The 23,376-nt window shown below is 48.1% G+C and overlaps 1 protein-coding gene across 1 annotated transcript in view; it reads right to left on the bottom strand.

Annotated features, from left to right (window-relative positions):
* Window positions 1-21,058, bottom strand: part of LOC144949949 (sialate O-acetylesterase-like) — a 34,885-nt gene extending 13,827 nt beyond the window's left edge. The window contains exons 1-3 of the mRNA XM_078879939.1: window positions 21,040-21,058; window positions 13,141-13,256; window positions 7,062-7,247 (exon numbers count right to left, since the gene is read on the bottom strand). Of these exons, the coding sequence (XP_078736065.1) occupies window positions 7,062-7,247; window positions 13,141-13,243 (289 nt within the window). The 5' untranslated portion in view covers window positions 13,244-13,256; window positions 21,040-21,058. The remainder of the gene's footprint in view (window positions 1-7,061; window positions 7,248-13,140; window positions 13,257-21,039) is intronic.
* Window positions 21,059-23,376: the final 2,318 nt, after the last annotated feature.

Below are 23,376 nucleotides of genomic sequence, written 5' to 3' on the forward strand. Positions count from 1 at the left end.
GAGAGTGAGTGTCTAGAGTGAGTGTCTAGAGTGAGTAGAGAGTGAGTAGAGAGTGAGTGTCTAGAGTGAGTGTCTAGAGTGAGTAGAGAGTGAGTGTCTAGAGTGAGTAGAGAGTGAGTGTCTAGAGTGAGTAGAGAGTGAGTGTCTAGAGTGAGTAGAGAGTGAGTGTCTAGAGTGAGTGTCTAGAGTGAGTAGAGAGTGAGTGTCTAGAGTGAGTAGAGAGTGAGTGTCTAGAGTGAGTGTCTAGAGTGAGTAGAGAGTGAGTGTCTAGAGTGAGTAGAGAGTGAGTGTCTAGAGTGAGTGTCTAGAGTGAGTAGAGAGTGAGTGTCTAGAGTGAGTAGAGAGTGAGTGTCTAGAGTGAGTAGAGTGTGAGAGTCTAGAGTGAGTAGAGAGTGAGTAGAGAGTGAGTGTCTAGAGTGAGTAGAGAGTGAGTGTCTAGAGTGAGTGTCTAGAGTGAGTAGAGAGTGAGTGTCTAGAGTGAGTGTCTAGAGTGAGTAGAGAGTGAGTGTCTAGAGTGAGTGTCTAGAGTGAGTAGAGAGTGAGTGTCTAGAGTGAGTGTCTAGAGTGAGTAGAGAGTGAGTGTCTAGAGTGAGTGTCTAGAGTGAGTAGAGAGTGAGTGTCTAGAGTGAGTGTCTAGAGTGAGTAGAGAGTGAGTGTCTAGAGTGAGTAGAGAGTGAGTGTCTAGAGTGAGTAGAGAGTGAGTAGAGTGTGAGTGTCTAGAGTGAGTGTCTAGAGTGAGTAGAGAGTGAGTGTCTAGAGTGAGTAGAGAGTGAGTGTCTAGAGTGAGTGTCTAGAGTGAGTGTCTAGAGTGAGTAGAGAGTGAGTGTCTAGAGTGAGTAGAGAGTGAGTGTCTAGAGTGAGTAGAGAGTGAGTGTCTAGAGTGAGTGTCTAGAGTGAGTAGAGAGGTGAGTGTCTAGAGTGAGTAGAGAGTGAGTGTCTAGAGTGAGTAGAGTGTGAGTGTCTAGAGTGAGTGTCTAGAGTGAGTAGAGAGTGAGTGTCTAGAGTGAGTGTCTAGAGTGAGTAGAGAGTGAGTGTCTAGAGTGAGTGTCTAGAGTGAGTAGAGAGTGAGTGTCTAGAGTGAGTAGAGAGTGAGTGTCTAGAGTGAGTGTCTAGAGTGAGTAGAGTGTGAGTGTCTAGAGTGAGTGTCTAGAGTGAGTGTCTAGAGTGAGTAGAGAGTGAGTGTCTAGAGTGAGTAGAGAGTGAGTGTCTAGAGTGAGTGTCTAGAGTGAGTAGAGTGTGAGTGTCTAGAGTGAGTGTCTAGAGTGAGTGTCTAGAGTGAGTAGAGAGTGAGTGTCTAGAGTGAGTAGAGAGTGAGTGTCTAGAGTGAGTAGAGAGTGAGTGTCTAGAGTGAGTGTCTAGAGTGAGTAGAGAGTGAGTGTCTAGAGTGAGTAGAGTGTGAGTGTCTAGAGTGAGTGTCTAGAGTGAGTAGAGAGTGAGTGTCTAGAGTGAGTGTCTAGAGTGAGTGTCTAGAGTGAGTGTCTAGAGTGAGTAGAGAGTGAGTGTCTAGAGTGAGTGTCTAGAGTGAGTAGAGAGTGAGTAGAGAGTGAGTGTCTAGAGTGAGTAGAGAGTGAGTGTCTAGAGTGAGTGTCTAGAGTGAGTAGAGAGTGAGTGTCTAGAGTGAGTGTCTAGAGTGAGTGTCTAGAGTGAGTAGAGAGTGAGTGTCTAGAGTGAGTGTCTAGAGTGAGTAGAGAGTGAGTGTCTAGAGTGAGTGTCTAGAGTGAGTAGAGAGTGAGTAGAGAGTGAGTGTCTAGAGTGAGTAGAGAGTGAGTGTCTAGAGTGAGTGTCTAGAGTGAGTGTCTAGAGTGAGTAGAGTGTGAGTGTCTAGAGTGAGTAGAGAGTGAGTGTCTAGAGTGAGTGTCTAGAGTGAGTAGAGAGTGAATAGAGAGTGAGTGTCTAGAGTGAGTAGAGTGTGAGTGTCTAGAGTGAGTGTCTAGAGTGAGTAGAGTGTGAGTGTCTAGAGTGAGTGTCTAGAGTGAGTAGAGAGTGAGTGTCTAGAGTGAGTGTCTAGAGTGAGTAGAGAGTGAGTGTCTAGAGTGAGTGTCTAGAGTGAGTAGAGAGTGAGTGTCTAGAGTGAGTGTCTAGAGTGAGTAGAGAGTGAGTGTCTAGAGTGAGTAGAGAGTGAGTGTCTAGAGTGAGTAGAGAGTGAGTGTCTAGAGTGAGTAGAGAGTGAGTGTCTAGAGTGAGTGTCTAGAGTGAGTAGAGAGTGAGTGTCTAGAGTGAGTGTCTAGAGTGAGTGTCTAGAGTGAGTAGAGTGTGAGTGTCTAGAGTGAGTGTCTAGAGTGAGTAGAGAGTGAGTGTCTAGAGTGAGTGTCTAGAGTGAGTAGAGAGTGAGTGTCTAGAGTGAGTGTCTAGAGTGAGTAGAGAGTGAGTGTCTAGAGTGAGTGTCTAGAGTGAGTAGAGAGTGAGTGTCTAGAGTGAGTGTCTAGAGTGAGTAGAGAGTGAGTGTCTAGAGTGAGTAGAGAGTGAGTGTCTAGAGTGAGTAGAGAGTGAGTGTCTAGAGTGAGTAGAGAGTGAGTGTCTAGAGTGAGTGTCTAGAGTGAGTGTCTAGAGTGAGTAGAGAGTGAGTGTCTAGAGTGAGTAGAGAGTGAGTGTCTAGAGTGAGTGTCTAGAGTGAGTAGAGAGTGAGTGTCTAGAGTGAGTAGAGAGTGAGTGTCTAGAGTGAGTAGAGAGTGAGTGTCTAGAGTGAGTAGAGAGTGAGTAGAGTGTGAGTGTCTAGAGTGAGTGTCTAGAGTGAGTAGAGAGTGAGTGTCTAGAGTGAGTGTCTAGAGTGAGTAGAGAGTGAGTGTCTAGAGTGAGTGTCTAGAGTGAGTAGAGAGTGAGTGTCTAGAGTGAGTGTCTAGAGTGAGTAGAGAGTGAGTGTCTAGAGTGAGTAGAGAGTGAGTGTCTAGAGTGAGTAGAGAGTGAGTGTCTAGAGTGAGTAGAGAGTGAGTGTCTAGAGTGAGTGTCTAGAGTGAGTAGAGAGTGAGTGTCTAGAGTGAGTGTCTAGAGTGAGTGTCTAGAGTGAGTAGAGTGTGAGTGTCTAGAGTGAGTGTCTAGAGTGAGTAGAGAGTGAGTGTCTAGAGTGAGTGTCTAGAGTGAGTAGAGAGTGAGTGTCTAGAGTGAGTGTCTAGAGTGAGTAGAGAGTGAGTGTCTAGAGTGAGTAGAGAGTGAGTGTCTAGAGTGAGTAGAGAGTGAGTGTCTAGAGTGAGTAGAGAGTGAGTGTCTAGAGTGAGTAGAGAGTGAGTGTCTAGAGTGAGTGTCTAGAGTGAGTGTCTAGAGTGAGTAGAGAGTGAGTGTCTAGAGTGAGTAGAGAGTGAGTGTCTAGAGTGAGTGTCTAGAGTGAGTAGAGAGTGAGTGTCTAGAGTGAGTAGAGAGTGAGTGTCTAGAGTGAGTAGAGAGTGAGTAGAGAGTGAGTGTCTAGAGTGAGTAGAGTGTGAGAGTCTAGAGTGAGTAGAGAGTGAGTAGAGAGTGAGTGTCTAGAGTGAGTAGAGAGTGAGTGTCTAGAGTGAGTGTCTAGAGTGAGTAGAGAGTGAGTGTCTAGAGTGAGTAGAGTGAGTGTCTAGAGTGAGTAGAGAGTGAGTGTCTAGAGTGAGTGTCTAGAGTGAGTAGAGAGTGAGTGTCTAGAGTGAGTAGAGTGAGTGTCTAGAGTGAGTGTCTAGAGTGAGTAGAGAGTGAGTGTCTAGAGTGAGTGTCTAGAGTGAGTAGAGAGTGAGTGTCTAGAGTGAGTAGAGAATGAGTGTCTAGAGTGAGTAGAGAGTGAGTGTCTAGAGTGAGTAGAGAGTGAGTGTCTAGAGTGAGTGTCTAGAGTGAGTGTCTAGAGTGAGTGTCTAGAGTGAGTAGAGAGTGAGTGTCTAGAGTGAGTAGAGAGTGAGTGTCTAGAGTGAGTAGAGAGTGAGTGTCTAGAGTGAGTGTCTAGAGTGAGTAGAGAGTGAGTGTCTAGAGTGAGTGTCTAGATTGAGTAGAGAGTGAGTGTCTAGAGTGAGTGTCTAGAGTGAGTAGAGTGAGTGTCTAGAGTGAGTGTCTAGAGTGAGTAGAGAGTGAGTGTCTAGAGTGAGTGTCTAGAGTGAGAGTCTAGATTGAGTAGAGAGTGAGTGTCTAGAGTGAGTAGAGAGTGAGTGTCTAGAGTGAGTGTCTAGAGTGAGTAGAGAGTGAGTGTCTAGAGTGAGTGTCTAGAGTGAATGTCTAGAGTGAGTAGAGAGTGAGTGTCTAGAGTGAGTGTCTAGAGTGAGTAGAGAGTGAGTGTCTAGAGTGAGTGTCTAGAGTGAGTGTCTAGATTGAGTAGAGAGTGAGTGTCTAGATTGAGTAGAGAGTGAGTGTCTAGAGTGAGTGTCTAGAGTGAGTAGAGAGTGAGTGTCTAGAGTGAGTAGAGAGTGAGTGTCTAGAGTGAGTGTCTAGAGTGAGTGTCTAGAGTGAGTAGAGAGTGAGTGTCTAGATTGAGTAGAGAGTGAGTGTCTAGAGTGAGTGTCTAGAGTGAGTAGAGAGTGAGTGTCTAGAGTGAGTAGAGAGTGAGTGTCTAGAGTGAGTGTCTAGAGTGAGTAGAGAGTGAGTGTCTAGAGTGAGTGTCTAGAGTGAGTAGAGAGTGAGTGTCTAGAGTGAGTGTCTAGAGTGAGTGTCTAGAGTGAGTAGAGAGTGAGTGTCTAGATTGAGTAGAGAGTGAGTGTCTAGAGTGAGTGTCTAGAGTGAGTAGAGAGTGAGTGTCTAGAGTGAGTGTCTAGAGTGAGTGTCTAGAGTGAGTAGAGAGTGAGTGTCTAGATTGAGTAGAGAGTGAGTGTCTAGAGTGAGTGTCTAGAGTGAGTAGAGAGTGAGTGTCTAGAGTGAGTGTCTAGAGTGAGTAGAGAGTGAGTGTCTAGAGTGAGTGTCTAGAGTGAGTAGAGAGCGAGTGTCTAGAGTGAGTGTCTAGAGTGAGTAGAGAGTGAGTGTCTAGATTGAGTGTCTAGAGTGAGTGTCTAGAGTGAGTGTCTAGAGTGAGTAGAGAGTGAGTGTCTAGAGTGAGTGTCTAGAGTGAGTAGAGAGTGAGTGTCTAGAGTGAGTACAGAGTGAGTGTCTAGAGTGAGTAGAGTGTGAGTGTCTAGAGTGAGTAGAGAGTGAGTGTCTAGAGTGAGTGTCTAGAGTGAGTAGAGAGTGAGTGTCTAGAGTGAGTAGAGAGTGAGTAGAGAGTGAGTGTCTAGAGTGAGTGTCTAGAGTGAGTAGAGAGTGAGTGTCTAGAGTGAGTGTCTAGAGTGAGTAGAGAGTGAGTGTCTAGAGTGAGTGTCTAGAGTGAGTAGAGAGTGAGTGTCTAGAGTGAGTGTCTAGATTGAGTAGAGAGTGAGTGTCTAGAGTGAGTGTCTAGAGTGAGTAGAGTGAGTGTCTAGAGTGAGTAGAGAGTGAGTGTCTAGAGTGAGTAGAGAGTGAGTGTCTAGAGTGAGTAGAGTGAGTGTCTAGAGTGAGTGTCTAGAGTGAGTAGAGAGTGAGTGTCTAGAGTGAGTGTCTAGAGTGAGTAGAGAGTGAGTGTCTAGAGTGAGTAGAGAGTGAGTGTCTAGAGTGAGTAGAGAGTGAGTGTCTAGAGTGAGTAGAGAGTGAGTGTCTAGAGTGAGTGTCTAGAGTGAGTAGAGAGTGAGTGTCTAGAGTGAGTGTCTAGAGTGAGTAGAGAGTGAGTAGAGAGTGAGTGTCTAGAGTGAGTGTCTAGAGTGAGTAGAGAGTGAGTGTCTAGAGTGAGTGTCTAGAGTGAGTAGAGAGTGAGTGTCTAGAGTGAGTGTCTAGAGTGAGTAGAGAGTGAGTGTCTAGAGTGAGTGTCTAGATTGAGTAGAGAGTGAGTGTCTAGAGTGAGTGTCTAGAGTGAGTAGAGTGAGTGTCTAGAGTGAGTAGAGAGTGAGTGTCTAGAGTGAGTAGAGAGTGAGTGTCTAGAGTGAGTAGAGTGAGTGTCTAGAGTGAGTGTCTAGAGTGAGTAGAGAGTGAGTGTCTAGAGTGAGTGTCTAGAGTGAGTAGAGAGTGAGTGTCTAGATTGAGTAGAGAGTGAGTGTCTAGAGTGAGTGTCTAGAGTGGGTAGAGAGTGAGTGTCTAGATTGAGTAGAGAGTGAGTGTCTAGAGTGAGTGTCTAGAGTGAGTAGAGAGTGAGTGTCTAGAGTGAGTGTCTAGAGTGAGTAGAGAGTGAGTGTCTAGAGTGAGTGTCTAGAGTGAGTAGAGAGTGAGTGTCTAGAGTGAGTAGAGTGAGTGTCTAGAGTGAGTAGAGAGTGAGTGTCTAGAGTGAGTGTCTAGAGTGAGTAGAGAGTGAGTGTCTAGAGTGAGTGTCTAGAGTGAGTGTCTAGAGTGAGTGTCTAGAGTGAGTAGAGTGTGAGTGTCTAGAGTGAGTGTCTAGAGTGAGTAGAGAGTGAGTGTCTAGAGTGAGTGTCTAGAGTGAGTGTCTAGAGTGAGTAGAGAGTGAGTGTCTAGAGTGAGTGTCTAGAGTGAGTAGAGAGTGAGTGTCTAGAGTGAGTGTCTAGAGTGAGTAGAGAGTGAGTGTCTAGAGTGAGTGTCTAGAGTGAGTAGAGAGTGAGTGTCTAGAGTGAGTAGAGAGTGAGTGTCTAGAGTGAGTGTCTAGAGTGAGTAGAGTGAGTGTCTAGAGTGAGTGTCTAGAGTGAATAGAGAGTGAGTGTCTAGAGTGAGTGTCTAGAGTGAGTAGAGAGTGAGTGTCTAGAGTGAGTAGAGTGAGTGTCTAGAGTGAGTGTCTAGAGTGAGTAGAGAGTGGGTGTCTAGAGTGAGTGTCTAGAGTGAGTAGAGAGTGAGTGTCTAGAGTGAGTAGAGAGTGAGTGTCTAGAGTGAGTGTCTAGAGTGAGTAGAGAGTGGGTGTCTAGAGTGAGTGTCTAGAGTGAGTAGAGAGTGAGTGTCTAGAGTGAGTAGAGTGAGTGTCTAGAGTGAGTGTCTAGAGTGAGTAGAGAGTGAGTGTCTAGAGTGAGTGTCTAGAGTGAGTAGAGAGTGAGTGTCTAGAGTGAGTAGAGAGTGAGTGTCTAGAGTGAGTAGAGAGTGAGTGTCTAGAGTGAGTGTCTAGAGTGAGTAGAGAGTGAGTGTCTAGAGTGAGTGTCTAGAGTGAGAGAGTGTAGAGATGAGTGAGAACCGGCGTGTGAGACCTGTCGACACGTTGGCCTCGTGTCTCTGCACCGGAATCCCCGGCCCCTCGGCGCTGCCGCCGGCGCGGTAAAGCACCACCACCACGCGGGCGCCGGGGTTGCCGAACCCCCAAACGAAGGCGCCGCTTGGTTCCCTTTGCAGGACCATGTGGTCCCCGTAGTAGGAGGCGAAACGGAACGTTCCATCTGGCACGGAGACGCGGGGGGGGGGGGGGGACAGGTGGGAGAGACCACGGGGTGGAGGAGGTTACAAAACCCGTGGTGCAGTGTTGAGTCTATGGTGCAGTGTTGAGTCTATGGTGCAGTGTTGAGTCTATGGTGCAGTGTTGAGTCTATGGTGCAGTGTTGAGTCTGTGGTGCAGTGTTGAGTCTGTGGTGCAGTGTTGAGTCTATGGTGCAGTGTTGAGTCTATGGTGCAGTGTTGAGTCTGTGGTGCAGTGTTGAGTCTATGGTGCAGTGTTGAGTCTATGGTGCAGTGTTTAGTCTATGGTGCAGTATTGAGTCTGTGGTGCAGTGTTGAGTCTATGGTGCAGTATTGAGTCTATGGGCAGTGTTGAGTCTATGGTGCAGTGTTGAGTCTATGGTGCAGTGTTGAGTCTGTGGGCAGTGTTGAGTCTATGGGAAGTGTTGAGTCTATGGTGCAGTGTTGAGTCTATGGTGCAGTGTTGAGTCTATGGGCAGTGTTGAGTCTATGGTGCAGTGTTGAGTCTATGGGGCAGTGTTGAGTCTATGGTGCAGTGCTGAGTCTATGGTGCAGTGTTGAGTCTATGGGGCAGTGTTGAGTCTGTGGTGCAGTGTTGAGTCTATGGTGCAGTGTTGAGTCTATGGTGCAGTGTTGAGTCTATGGTGCAGTGTTGAGTCTATGGGGCAGTGTTGAGTCTATGGGGCAGTGTTGAGTCTGTGGTGCAGTGTTGAGTCTATGGTGCAGTGTTGAGTCTATGGTGCAGTGTTGAGTCTATGGTGCAGTGTTGAGTCTATGGTGCAGTGTTGAGTCTATGGTGCAGTGTTGAGTCTATGGTGCAGTGTTGAGTCTATGGTGCAGTGTTGAGTCTATGGTGCAGTGTTGAGTCTATGGTGCAGTGTTGAGTCTATGGTGCAGTGTTGAGTCTATGGTGCAGTGTTGAGTCTATGGTGCAGTGTTGAGTCTATGGTGCAGTGTTGAGTCTATGGTGCAGTGTTGAGTCTATGGTGCAGTGTTGAGTCTATGGTGCAGTGTTGAGTCTATGGTGCAGTGTTGAGTCTATGGTGCAGTGTTGAGTCTATGGTGCAGTGTTGAGTCTATGGTGCAGTGTTGAGTCTATGGTGCAGTGTTGAGTCTATGGGGCAGTGTTGAGTCTGTGGTGCAGTGTTGAGTCTGTGGTGCAGTGTTGAGTTTATGGTGCAGTGTTGAGTCTATGGTGCAGTGTTGAGTCTATGGTGCAGTGTTGAGTCTATGGTGCAGTGTTGAGTCTATGGTGCAGTGTTGAGTCTATGGGCCAGTGTTTAGTCTATGGTGCAGTGCTGAGTCTATGGTGCAGTGTTGAGTCTATGGTGCAGTGTTGAGTCTATGGTGCAGTGTTGAGTCTATGGTGCAGTGTTGAGTCTATGGTGCAGTGTTGAGTCTATGGTGCAGTGTTGAGTCTGTGGTGCAGTGTTGAGTCTATGGTACAGTGTTGAGTCTATGGTGCAGTGTTGAGTCTATGGTGCAGTGTTGAGTCTATGGGCAGTGTTGAGTCTATGGTGCAGTGTTGAGTCTATGGGGCAGTGTTGAGTCTATGGTGCAGTGTTGAGTCTATGGTGCAGTGTTGAGTCTATGGTGCAGTGTTGAGTCTATGGTGCAGTGTTGAGTCTATGGTGCAGTGTTTAGTCTATGGGCAGTGTTGAGTCTATGGTGCAGTGTTGAGTCTATGGTGCAGTGTTGAGTCTATGGTGCAGTGTTTAGTCTATGGGCAGTGTTGAGTCTATGGTGCAGTGTTGAGTCTATGGTGCAGTGTTGAGTCTATGGTGCAGTGTTGAGTCTATGGTGCAGTGTTGAGTCTATGGTGCAGTGTTGAGTCTGTGGTGCAGTGTTGAGTCTATGGTACAGTGTTGAGTCTATGGTGCAGTGTTGAGTCTATGGTGCAGTGTTGAGTCTATGGGCAGTGTTGAGTCTATGGTGCAGTGTTGAGTCTATGGGGCAGTGTTGAGTCTATGGTGCAGTGTTGAGCCTATGGTGCAGTGTTGAGTCTATGGTGCAGTGTTGAGTCTATGGTGCAGTGTTGAGTCTATGGTGCAGTGTTGAGTCTATGGTGCAGTGTTGAGTCTATGGGCAGTGTTGAGTCTATGGTGCAGTGTTGAGTCTATGGTGCAGTGTTGAGTCTATGGTGCAGTGCTGAGTCTATGGGCAGTGTTGAGTCTATGGTGCAGTGTGGAGTCTATGGTGCAGTGTTGAGTCTATGGTGCAGTGTTGAGTCTATGGTGCAGTGTTGAGTCTATGGTGCAGTGTGAGTCTATGGTGCAGTGTTGAGTCTATGGTGCAGTGTTGAGTCTATGGTGCAGTGTTGAGTCTATGGTGCAGTGTTGAGTCTGTGGTGCAGTGTTGAGTCTATGGTACAGTGTTGAGTCTATGGTGCAGTGTTGAGTCTATGGTGCAGTGTTGAGTCTATGGGCAGTGTTGAGTCTATGGTGCAGTGTTGAGTCTATGGGGCAGTGTTGAGTCTATGGTGCAGTGTTGAGTCTATGGTGCAGTGTTGAGTCTATGGTGCAGTGTTTAGTCTATGGGCAGTGTTGAGTCTATGGTGCAGTGTTGAGTCTATGGTGCAGTGTTGAGTCTATGGTGCAGTGTTTAGTCTATGGGCAGTGTTGAGTCTATGGTGCAGTGTTGAGTCTATGGTGCAGTGTTGAGTCTATGGTGCAGTGTTGAGTCTATGGTGCAGTGTTGAGTCTATGGTGCAGTGTTGAGTCTGTGGTGCAGTGTTGAGTCTATGGTACAGTGTTGAGTCTATGGTGCAGTGTTGAGTCTATGGTGCAGTGTTGAGTCTATGGGCAGTGTTGAGTCTATGGTGCAGTGTTGAGTCTATGGGGCAGTGTTGAGTCTATGGTGCAGTGTTGAGCCTATGGTGCAGTGTTGAGTCTATGGTGCAGTGTTGAGTCTATGGTGCAGTGTTGAGTCTATGGTGCAGTGTTGAGTCTATGGTGCAGTGTTTAGTCTATGGGCAGTGTTGAGTCTATGGTGCAGTGTTGAGTCTATGGTGCAGTGTTGAGTCTATGGGCAGTGTTGAGTCTATGGTGCAGTGTTGAGTCTATGGTGCAGTGTTGAGTCTATGGTGCAGTGCTGAGTCTATGGGCAGTGTTGAGTCTATGGTGCAGTGTGGAGTCTATGGTGCAGTGTTGAGTCTATGGTGCAGTGTTGAGTCTATGGTGCAGTGTTGAGTCTATGGTGCAGTGTGAGTCTATGGGCAGTGCTGAGTCTATGGTGCAGTGCTGAGTCTATGGTGCAGTGTTGAGTCTATGGTGCAGTGTGAGTCTATGGTGCAGTGTTGAGTCTATGGTGCAGTGCTGAGTCTATGGTGCAGTGTTGAGTCTATGGTGCAGTGTTGAGTCTATGATGCAGTGTTGAGTCTATGATGCAGTGTTGAGTCTATGGTGCAGTGTTGAGTCTATGGTGTAGTGTTGAGTCTATGGGCAGAGTTGAGTCTATGGTGCAGTGTTGAGTCTATGGTGCAGTGTTGAGTCTATGGTGCAGTGTTGAGTCTATGGTGCAGTGTTGAGTCTATGGGCAGAGTTGAGTCTATGGTGCAGTGTTGAGTCTATGGTGCAGTGTTGAGTCTATGGTGCAGTGTTGAGTCTATGGTGCAGTGTTGAGTCTATGGTGCAGTGTTGAGTCTATGGTGCAGTGTTGAGTCTATGGGCAGTGTTGAGTCTATGGGCAGTGTTGAGTCTATGGGCAGTGTTGAGTCTATGGGCAGTGTTGAGTCTATGGTGCAGTGTTGAGTCTATGGTGCAGTGTTGAGTCTATGGGCAGTGTTGAGTCTATGGTGCAGTGTTGAGTCTATGGGCAGTGTTGAGTCTATGGTGCAGTGTTGAGTCTATGGGCAGTGTTGAGTCTATGGTGCAGTGTTGAGTCTATGGTGCAGTATTGAGTCTATGGGCAGTGTTGAGTCTATGGGCAGTGTTGAGTCTATGGGCAGTGTTGAGTCTATGGGCAGTGTTGAGTCTATGATGCAGTGTTGAGTCTATGGTGCAGTGTTGAGTCTATGATGCAATGTTGAGTCTATGGTGCAGTGTTGAGTCTATGGTGCAATGTTGAGTCTATGGTGCAGTGTTGAGTCTATGGTGCAGTGTTGAGTCTATGGTGCAGTGTTGAGTCTATGGGCAGTGTTGAGTCTATGGTGCAGTGTTGAGTCTATGGGCAGAGTTGAGTCTATGGTGCAGTGTTGAGTCTATGGTGCAGTGTTGAGTCTATGGTGCAGTGTTGAGTCTATGGTGCAGTGTTGAGTCTATGGTGCAGTGTTGAGTCTATGATGCAGTGTTGAGTCTATGGTGCAGTGTTGAGTCTATGGTGCAGTGTTGAGTCTACGGTGCAGTGTTGAGTCTATGGGCAGTGTTGAGTCTATGGTGCAGTGTTGAGTCTATGGGCAGTGTTGAGTCTATGGTGCAGTGTTGAGTCTATGGGCAGTGTTGAGTCTATGGTGCAGTGTTGAGTCTATGGGCAGTGTTGAGTCTATGGGCAGTGTTGAGTCTATGGGCAGTGTTGAGTCTATGGGCAGTGTTGAGTCTATGATGCAGTGTTGAGTCTATGATGCAGTGTTGAGTCTATGGTGCAGTGTTGAGTCTATGGTGCAGTGTTGAGTCTATGGTGCAGTGTTGAGTCTATGGTGCAGTGTTGAGTCTATGGTGCAGTGTTGAGTCTATGATGCAGTGTTGAGTCTATGGTGCAGTGTTGAGTCTATGATGCAGTGTTGAGTCTATGGTGCAGTGTTGAGTCTATGGTGCAATGTTGAGTCTATGGTGCAGTGTTGAGTCTATGGTGCAGTGTTGAGTCTATGGTGCAGTGTTGAGTCTATGGGCAGTGTTGAGTCTATGGTGCAGTGTTGAGTCTATGGGCAGAGTTGAGTCTATGGTGCAGTGTTGAGTCTATGGTGCAGTGTTGAGTCTATGGTGCAGTGTTGAGTCTATGGTGCAGTGTTGAGTCTATGATGCAGTGTTGAGTCTATGGTGCAGTGTTGAGTCTATGGTGCAGTGTTGAGTCTATGGTGCAGTGTTGAGTCTATGGTGCAGTGTTGAGTCTATGATGCAGTGTTGAGTCTATGATGCAGTGTTGAGTCTATGGGCAGAGTTGAGTCTATGGTGCAGTGTTGAGTCTATGGTGCAGTGTTGAGTCTATGGTGCAGTGTTGAGTCTATGATGCAGTGTTGAGTCTATGATGCAGTGTTGAGTCTATGGGCAGTGTTGAGTCTATGGTGCAGTGTTGAGTCTATGATGCAGTGTTGAGTCTATGGTGCAGTGTTGAGTCTATGATGCAGTGCTGAGTCTATGGTGCAGTGTTGAGTCTATGATGCAGTGCTGAGTCTATGGTGCAGTGTTGAGTCTATGATGCAGTGTTGAGTCTATGATGCAGTGTTGAGTCTATGGTGCAGTGTTGAGTCTATGATGCAGTGTTGAGTCTATGGTGCAGTGTTGAGTCTATGATGCAGTGCTGAGTCTATGGTGCAGTGTTGAGTCTATGGTGCAGTGTTGAGTCTATGGTGCAGTGTTGAGTCTATGGTGCAGTGTTGAGTCTATGGTGCAGTGCTGAGTCTATGGTGCAGTGCTGAGTCTATGGTGCAGTGTTGAGTCTATGGGCAGTGTTGAGTCTATGGTGCAGTGTTGAGTCTATGGTGCAGTGTTGAGTCTATGGGCAGTGTTGAGTCTATGGTGCAGTGCTGAGTCTATGGTGCAGTGTGAGTCTATGGGCAGTGCTGAGTCTATGGTGCAGTGTTGAGTCTATGGTGCAGTGTTGAGTCTATGGTGCAGTGTTGAGTCTATGGTGCAGTGCTGAGTCTATGGTGCAGTGTTGAGTCTATGGTGCAGTGTTGAGTCTATGGTGCAGTGCTGAGTCTCCACCACCCCCAGTCCTCACTTGCGGTCTCCACGCTCGGCGCTGCCTCCACACTCACTGCGGTCGCGATGGCAATGACCACCACCACCATCGCCACCAGCGTCGTCGTCGTCGTCGCAGACATCGCCACGTCTCTCCTGCATCCACCACGGGGAGATAAAGGTGGCCGGGCGTGGTGATGGTGCTGGTGGTGGTGGTGGTGCTGGTGGTGCTGGTGGTGTTGGTGGTGCTGGTGGTGTTGGTGGTGATGGTGCTGGTGGTGGTGGTGGTGCTGGTGGTGTTGGTGGTGATGGTGGTGGATGAGTTGGTGGTGGTGGTGCTGGTGGTAGTGGTGGTGCTGGTGGTGGTTGAGGTGGTGCTGGTGTTGGTGGTGGTGCTGGTGGTGCTGGAGGTGGTGTTGGTGGTGTTGGTGGTGGTGGTGCTGGTAGTGGTGGTGCTGGTGGTGGTGGTGGTGCTGGTGGTGGTGCTGGTGGTGGTGCTGGTGGCGGTGCAATTCACGACTGCGAGGCAGGTTGCTGTTAGGGGCTCACGCCACGTTTATTTAAGGGCTTACGCCAAGTTGATAAGGGCTTACCCACAACCCCCTAGCCAATAACTCCACAGGGGACAGGTCAGAGGTCGCAAACGGGTTTTGATTCCTTACCCGTACCCGGCCGGGTACGGGTAGGGTACGGGTATCGGGTACCCGATTGCGACCTCTGGGATGAAGCCATGTGCAGGCGCGGGTGGGTTGATTCTAGGAACTTGAATTGTGAGAAGAGACAAGACGTTGGGAAATGAGTGACAAACGGTGACTCACCAGTGACTCACGGCCTACCCGTACCCGGCCGGGTACGGGTACCCGTTTGCGACCCTGGTGCGGCCGGGTACGGGTACGGGTAAGGAATCAAAACCCGTTTGCGACCTCTGATCTCTATACAGTAAATGAACCTCATGGCGAAACCCATGGGGTCCCATGAGCTCCCGGCTCTCGCATGAACTGCGTTGCGACGTCAGTTCACGTCCGTCGAAGGCGAACGACGCTGAGATCCGTTCCCCTGGACGAGCTCTGCGCGACGCGCCATACCAAAGTTTCTAAGTTTTGTTCGCGACCACGGCAATCTTTGTGCAGCGATGGGTGCTCGGTGAAGAACGGAGAAGATCGATTTCTGGTGTGGACGCGGGGTTTGTGTGCGCGGTGGGACTGAGTCGCCAAAAAATAAATTAGTTCATTACGGCAAAATACGAGAATAGGTTTTCCCCTTTTTCTGGCTACAAAACGTGAGTCGTGTTGAGACGTTCAAACACCAAACTGAAATCTTTTTACAAGGAATCGCGTCTGCATTAACCGCAGATACTTGTGGTGAAAATACAAACAAAAAACGTACTCTGGCAGTATACAACTCTTAGAACCTCCCAGTTCAACCATTCTACACAACAAAGACTCATTCCTGGCAGCCGTTTCAGCCGCACCACCTCTACATAACAAAAGGCTCAGTCAACCATTCTACACAACAAAGACTCATTTCCTGGCAGCGATTTCAGCCCCACCACCTCTACATAACAAAAGGCTCAGTCAACCATTCTACACAACAAAGACTCATTCCTGGCAGCGATTTCAGCCGCATCACCTCTACATAACAAAAGGCTCAGTCAACCATTCTACACAACAAAGACTCATTTCCTGGCAGCGATTTCAGCCGCACCACCTCTACATAACAAAAGGCTCAGTCCCATTTACACGGCACCTTCACATCATCCACACCTAGTTTACACAACAAAGGCTCATTCCTAACAGCGTGCTTCAGCCGCACCCACTCACCCACTCACTCATCTACTCACCCACTCACCCATCACCCACTCACTCACTCACTCACCTACTCACCCACCCACTCACTCACCCATCACCCACTCACTCAACACCTAGTTTACACAACAAAGGCCCATTCCTAACAGCATGCTTCAGCCGCACTCACTCACCCACCCACTCATCTACTCACCCATCACCCACTCACTCACTCACCCACTCATCTACTCACCCACTCACCCATCACCCACTCACTCACCCACCCACTCATCTACTCACCCACTCACCCATCACCCACTCACTCACTCACCCACTCATCTACTCACCCATCACCCACTCACTCACCCACCCACTCATCTACTCACCCACTCACCCATCACCCACTCACTCACTCACCCACTCATCTACTCACCCATCACCCACTCACTCACCCACCCACTCATCTACTCACCCACTCACCCATCACCCACTCACTCACCCACCCACTCATCTACTCACCCACTCACCCATCACCCACTCACTCACTCACCTACTCACCCACCCACTTACCCATCACCCACTCACTCACCCACCCACTCATCTACTCACCCACTCACCCATCACCCACTCACTCACTCACCTACTCACCCACCCACTCACTCACCCATCACCCACTCACTCAACACCTAGTTTACACAACAAAGACTCATTCCTAGCAGCGTGCTTCAGCCGCACTCACTCACCCACCCACTCATCTACTCACCCATCACCCACTCACTCACTCACCCACTCATCTACTCACCCACTCACCCATCACCCACTCACTCACCCACCCACTCATCTACTCACCCACTCACCCATCACCCACTCACTCACTCACCTACTCACCCACCCACTTACCCATCACCCACTCACTCACCCACCCACTCATCTACTCACCCACTCACCCATCACCCACTCACTCACCCACCCACTCATCTACTCACCCACTCACCCATCACCCACCCACTCACTCACCTACTCACCGACCCACTCACTCACCCATCACCCACTCACTCACCCACCCACTCATCTACTCACCCACTCACCCATCACCCACTCACTCACCTACCCACTCATCTACTCACCCACTCACCCATCACCCACCCACTCACTCACCTACTCACCCACCCACTCACTCACCCATCACCCACTCACTCAACACCTAGTTTACACAACAAAGGCCCATTCCTAACAGCATGCTTCAGCCGCACTCACTCACCCACCCACTCATCTACTCACCCATCACCCACTCACTCACTCACCCACTCATCTACTCACCCATCACCCACTCACTCACCCACCCACTCATCTACTCACCCACTCACCCATCACCCACTCACTCACCCACCCACTCATCTACTCACCCACTCACCCATCACCCACTCACTCACTCACCTACTCACCCACCCACTCACCCATCACCCACTCACTCACCCACCCACTCATCTACTCACCCACTCACCCATCACCCACTCACTCACCTACCCACCCACCCACTCATCTACTCACCCACTCACCCATCACCCACTCACTCACTCACCTACTCACCCACCCACTCACTCACCCATCACCCACTCACTCAACACCTAGTTTACACAACAAAGACTCATTCGTAGCAGCATGCTTCAGCCGCACTCATTCACCCACCCACTCATCTACTCACCCATCACCCACTCACTCACCCACCCACCCACTCATCTACTCACCCACTCACCCATCACCCACTCACTCACCCACCCACTCATCTACTCACCCATCACCCACTCACTCACTCACTCACCTACTCACCGACCCACTCACTCACCCATCACCCACTCACTCACCCACCCACTCATCTACTCACCCATCACCCACTCACTCACTCACCTACTCACCGACCCACTCACTCACCCATCACCCACTCACTCACCCACCCACTCATCTACTCACCCACTCACCCATCACCCACTCACTCACCCACCCACTCATCTACTCACCCACTCACCCATCACCCACTCACTCACTCACCTACTCACCCACCCACTCACTCACCCATCACGCACTCACTCAACACCTAGTTTACACAACAAAGACTCATTCGTAGCAGCATGCTTCAGCCGCACTCACTCACCCACCCACTCATCTACTCACCCACTCACCCATCACCCACTCACTCACTCACCTACTCACCCACCCACTTACCCATCACCCACTCACTCACCCACCCACTCATCTACTCACCCATCACCCACTCACTCACTCACCTACTCACCGACCCACTCACTCACCCATCACCCACTCACTCACCCACCCACTCATCTACTCACCCATCACCCACTCACTCACTCACCTACTCACCGACCCACTCACTCACCCATCACCCACTCACTCACCTACCCACTCATCTACTCACCCACTCACCCATCACCCACCCACTCACTCACCTACTCACCGACCCACTCACTCACCCATCACCCACTCACTCACCTACCCACTCATCTACTCACCCACTCACCCATCACCCACCCACTCACTCACCTACTCACCGACCCACTCACTCACCCATCACCCACTCACTCACCCACCCACTCATCTACTCACCCACTCACCCATCACCCACCCACTCACTCACCTACTCACCCACCCACTCACTCACCCATCACCCACTCACTCAACACCTAGTTTACACAACAAAGACTCATTCGTAGCAGCATGCTTCAGCTGCACCGAACCTCACAAAAAAAATATTCAGAGCCTACCTTGGCTCCTCCCACCCTCAACCAGTATATATACAAGGACTGTTTTTTGGAATTTCTCTTGATACAGCTATCGTGCTGTGACGGTTCCACCTGAAGACGGAAGCTTGTGTTGCCTCCGAAACGTCGTGATTTTTTATTTTTATTTTACTTTTATTAATTTTAATTTTTTATCTACGTGACTTTACCGAAAAAAACCTAAGAATGGGGAAACAAGTATTTGATCCCCCTGCTGATTTTGTACGTTTGCCCACTGACAAAGAAATGATCCGTCTATAATTTTAATGTAAGGTTTATTTGAACGGTGAGAGACAGAACAACAACAACAAAATATCCAGAATGACGCATGTCAAAAGATGTTATAAATTGATTTGCATTTTAATAAGGGAAATACGTGTTTGACCCCCTCACTGTATGATGCGTTGTCTTTGAAACTGATTGGTCCACACCAGAGGCAGCTTTCTTTTGAGCCTAGTGTGAGAATAAAAGAGAATGAACACAATTGTTTTGTCAACAAAACAGTTGCGTTCATACTCTCTCTGCATCTTTCGGTAAAGTCACGTTGGTAGAACAATAAAATAAAATAACATTTTTATTTCTACCACATGGACTTTACAAAGAACCAAAGAGTGGATTCCTGCAGTCACGAAAGCTTCAAATCGAGATTAAAACTGCTGTGTTAAGATGCTAAAACACCAAAAGTGAAACCTTTTTACAAGGAGTCGCGTTAACCACGATGCTTGTGGTCAGAATGCAAACCAAAAGAAACAGACTCTGATAATATCATTGGCATTGTCTTTGAAACTGATTGGTCCACACCAGAGGCAGCTTTCTTTTGAGCCTAGTGTGAGAATAACAGAGTATGGACACAATTGTTTTGTCAACAAAACAGTTGCGTTCATACTCTCTCTGCATCTTTCGGTAAAGTCACGTAGAAGGGAAATAATAAAATAATAAAACATAATTAATTAATTCTCACGACGTTTCGGCCACAACGCAAGCAGCCGTCCTCAGGTGGAGAACAGGTCTGTCGGGAAGACAGCGTCTGCTCCTATTATTACTCAGATGCTGTCTCCCCTGAGGACGGCTGCTTGCGTTGTGGCCGAAACGTCGTGAGAATTGTTTTATTATGTTTTATTTTTATTATTTTATTATGTTTCATTTTTATTATTTTATTTTTATTTTTTTATTATGTTTAATCCATATTATTTGATTCTTTTATTTTTATTAATTTATTACGTTTTATTTTTATTATTTTATTTGTATTATTTTATTATGTTTTATTTTTATTATTTTATTATTTCCCTTCTACGTGGCGACTTTACCGAAAGAACCAAGAAGATGAATCCCTGCAGTCACGAAAGAAGCTTTAAATCGAAAAAAAAAAGATGATGATGTTGATGATGTAGATGATGATGTTGATGATGTTGATGATGATGTTGATGATGTTGATGATGATGTGAATGACGCTGTCTTCCCGACAGACCTGTTCTTCACCTGAGGACGGCTGCTTGCGTTGTGGCCGAAACGTCGTGAGAATTATTTTTATGATGTTTTATTTTTATTATTTTATTACTTCCCTTCTACGTGACTTTACCGAAAGAACCAAGAAGATGAATCCCTGCAGTCACGAAAGAAGCTTTACATCGAAATTTAATATCATTGGCATTGAGACTCGGCTCAAAAGAAAGCTGTCTCTGGAGTGGACCAATCAGTCTAAAAGACAATGCCACAGATATTATCAGAGCGGGTTTTTATGGTTTGCAGACACGATTCCTTGTAAAAGTTCTAGATTTGAGTATGGATCCATAATATATATGTAGACTACATGTCTGTGTGTGTGTGTATCTCTGTGTGTGTCTCTGTGTGTGTGTATGTGTGTGTATGTCTCACTCTGTATGTCTCTGTGTGTGTCTCTGTGTGTGTGTGTGTCTCTGTGTATGTCTCTCTCTGTATGTCTGTGTGTGTGTGTCTCTGTGTGTGTGTCTCCGTGTGTCTCTGTGTGTGTGTGTCTCTGTGTGTGTGTCTCTGTGTGTGTGTCTATGTGTGTGTGTCTCTGTGTGTGTGTCTCTGTGTGTGTGTCTCTGTGTGTGTGTCTCTGTGTGTGTCTCTGTGTGTGTCTATGTGTGTGTCTCTGTGTGTGTGTCTCTGTGTGTGTCTCTGTGTGTGTCTCTGTGTGTGTGTCTCTGTGTGTGTGTCTCTGTGTGTGTGTCTCTGTGTGTGTCTCTGTGTGTGTCTCTGTGTGTGTCTATGTGTGTGTCTCTGTGTGTGTGTCTCTGTGTGTGTCTCTGTGTGTGTCTCTCTGTGTGTGTGTCTCTGTGTGTGTGTCTCTGTGTGTGTCTCTCTGTGTGTGTGTCTCTGTGTGTGTGTCTCTGTGTGTGTCTATGTGTGTGTCTCTGTGTGTGTGTCTCTGTGTGTGTGTCTCTGTGTGTCTCTCTCTGTGTGTCTCTGTGTGTGTCTCTGTGTGTGTGTCTGTCTGTGTGTCTCTCTGTGTGTCTCTGTGTCTGTGTGTCTCTCTCTGTGTCTCTGTGTGTGTCTCTCTGTGTGTGTGTCTCTGTGTGTGTGTCTCTGTGTGTGTGTCTCTGTGTGTGTCTCTCTGTGTGTGTCTCTGTGTGTGTGTGTCTGTGTGTGTGTCTGTGTGTGTGTGTCTCTCTGTGTGTGTCTCTGTGTGTGTCTCTCTGTGTGTGTGTCTGTGTGTGTCTGTGTGTCTCTCTCTCTGTGTCTCTGTGTGTCTCTCTGTGTGTCTCTGTGTGTGTGTCTCTGTGTCTCTGTGTGTCTCTCTGTGTGTCTCTGTGTGTGTCTCTGTGTCTGTGTCTCTCTCTGTGTGTCTCTCTGTGTGTCTCTGTGTGTGTGTCTCTGTGTCTCTGTGTATGTCTCTCTCTGTGTGTCTCTCTCTCTGTGTCTCTGTGTGTGTCTCTGTGTGTCTCTGTGTCTCTGTATGTCTCTCTGTGTGTCTCTGTCTCTCTGTGTGTGTGTCTCTGTGTATGTCTCTCTCTGTGTGTCTCTCTATGTGTGTCTCTGTGTGTGTCTCTGTGTGTCTCTGTGTCTCTGTATGTCTCTCTGTGTGTCTCTGTGTCTGTGTGTCTCTCTGCGTGTGTCTCTGTGTGTGTCTCTCTGTGTGTGTCTCTGTGTGTGTGTCTCTGTGTCTGTGTCTCTCTCTGTGTGTCTCTCTGTGTGTCTCTCTGTGTGTGTGTGTCTCTGTGTGTCTCTCTGTGTGTCTCTCTCTGTGTGTGTGTCTCTGTGTGTGTGTCTCTGTGTGTGTGTCTCTGTGTATGTCTCTCTCTGTGTGTCTCTCTGTGTGTCTCTGTCTCTCTGTGTGTCTCTCTGCGTCTCTGCGTGTCTCTCTGCGTGTGTCTGTGTGCACGTGCTGCCGCTCACCGTCGCGGCGTCCCCCTTGTTCCGGGTTCTGGCCACGAGACCCGGAGAGGCGCGTGATGGGTGGAGCGTGTGAGAGTGCGTGTGTGTGTGTCTGTGTGTGTGTCTGTGTGTGTGTGTGTGTCTGTCTGTGTGTGTGTGTCTGTGTGTGTGTGTCTGTGTGTGTGTGTCTGCGTGTGTGTGTCTGCGTGTGTGTGTCTGCGTGTGTGTGTCTGTGTGTGTGTGTCTGTGTGTGTGTGTCTGTGTGTGTGTGTCTGTGTGTGTGTGTCTGTGTGTGTGTGTCTGTGTGTGTGTGTCTGCGTGTGTGTGTGTGTGTCTGTGTGTGTGTCTGTGTGTGTGTCTGTGTGTGTGTCTGTGTGTGTGTCTGTGTGTCTGTGTCTGTGTGTGTGTGTGTCTGTGTGTGTGTGTGTCTGTGTGTGTGTGTGTGTCTGTGTGTGTGTGTCTGCGTGTGTGTCTGTGCGTGTGTGTCTGTGCGTGTGTATCTGTGTGTGTGTGTCTGTGTGTGTGTCTGTGTGTGTGTGTCTGTGTGTGTGTGTCTGTGTGTGTGGTGTCTGTGTGTCTGTGTGTTAGTGTGTGTGTGTGTGTCTGTGTGTGTGTGTCTGTGTGTGTGTCTGTGTGTGTGTCTGTGTGTGTGTCTGTGTGTGTGTCTGTGTGTGTGGTGTCTGTGTGTCTGTGTGTTAGTGTGTGTGTGTCTGTGTGTGTGTGTTTGTGTGTGTGTGTTTGTGTGTGTGTGTCTGTGTGTGTGTCTGTGTGTGTGTGTCTGTGTGTGTGTCTGTGTGTGTGTGTGTGTCTGTGTGTGTGTCTGTGTGTGTGTGTGTCTGTGTGTGTGTGTTTCTGTGAGGTCCTGGGGGAGGGGAAATCCCTCACCCAGGAAAACATCGTGGCACAAAGTGGGGATAACCCTGCTGAGGCTGCGGTGCCTCAAATATTGGAGGAAGTCACCCCCTGTGAGTGGCTGGCTGAGGTGCCATCTGTTGAGGAAGTACTGAAGGCGATCCGGAGTCTGAGACCAGAAAAGGCACCGGGCAGAGATGATCTCCCAAGTGAAATGCTGATGGAGGGTGGCGTTTGTGCACAGACTGCCCTACATAACATCATAACAACAGTCTGGACCACTGGACGGGTTCCGCAGGATTGGAAGGATGCCCGGTCCTGTCTACCGACATGTTATTACCCTACCTGCGTTATGGGTTTCGCCTTACTCCTTTCACTCTCAAAGTTAATTCTTAAATGTATCGCCTTGTCCTTATATTACTTCCCTCTGGGTTCTTACCGCGTCTCTCCATTGCTCGCAACTGTATTGACCCTATTCGTGAGGTTTTTTTTCGGTAAAGTCACGTAGGTAAAAAAAATTTAAAATTAATAAAAGTAAAATAATATAAATAAAATAAAAATCACGACGTTTCGGAGGCAACACAAGCTTCCGTCTTCAGGTGGAACCGTCACAGCCACGACAGCTGTATCAAGTAAATGAGAGATTACAAGAGCTACCACTCCGTTTATATATATAATGGTTGAGGGGGGAAGGGCCAGGGACGGCACACTTTTTATTAATATGGTAAGGTGAGGCTTACGACTAAGAATAGACTGCATAACAAAGGACTGAGCCTTTGTTATGGAGAGGTGCGGTTTGTGACAACGACTAGCCTACATAACAAAAGTGATGGGAATCTTCAAGCGACCATCAGCATCGCCTACGACATAAAATTAAATTAATAAAAGTAAAATCATATAAATAAAATAAAAATCACGACGTTTCGGAGGCAACACAAGCTTCCGTCTTCAGGTGGAACCGTCACAGCCACGACAGCTGTATCAAGTAAATGACCCTAGCCGGTACGGCTGGTCTTTTAATCTAATGGGCCGCAAGGGGTAACCGCATGGCCACCACCGGTTCACGGGCATCCAATCACAAGCGGGGATACATCTGGGCCACAGGTAATGGGCGGAGTCAGAGGGGAACGTGCGGGAACCATCGAGAAGGTTCCACGAGGGGGCGTGGTTAGAGGCGGAGCTTATCTCCGCCGAGAGCAGTGGCGGCTCCTGCAAAATCTCTCAGGGGGGGCAAATGTCTGGATGATTGATAAGGATAAGGTCCACCCATGCAATGGATACATTAACAGCTTAAGCATGTAAAGGCAACTTCACTACTTTAATATTAATGGAAAATAAAGTGACTCTTACAATGCATCTCCTTGTTTGTTTGTTTCTATGCTCACTATTAAAACAATCCACTCAAGTTTATTTTATTGAAGATTCCACGAGGTGGCGACAAATAATATTGTTGACTGAAACGTGCTCACGTATGATGACGTTAGCACGTATGATGACGTAAGCACG

Source organism: Lampetra fluviatilis, chromosome 55 (assembly GCF_964198595.1).
Source record: "Lampetra fluviatilis chromosome 55, kcLamFluv1.1, whole genome shotgun sequence".
In the NCBI taxonomy this organism is placed as follows: Eukaryota; Metazoa; Chordata; class Hyperoartia; order Petromyzontiformes; family Petromyzontidae; genus Lampetra; species Lampetra fluviatilis.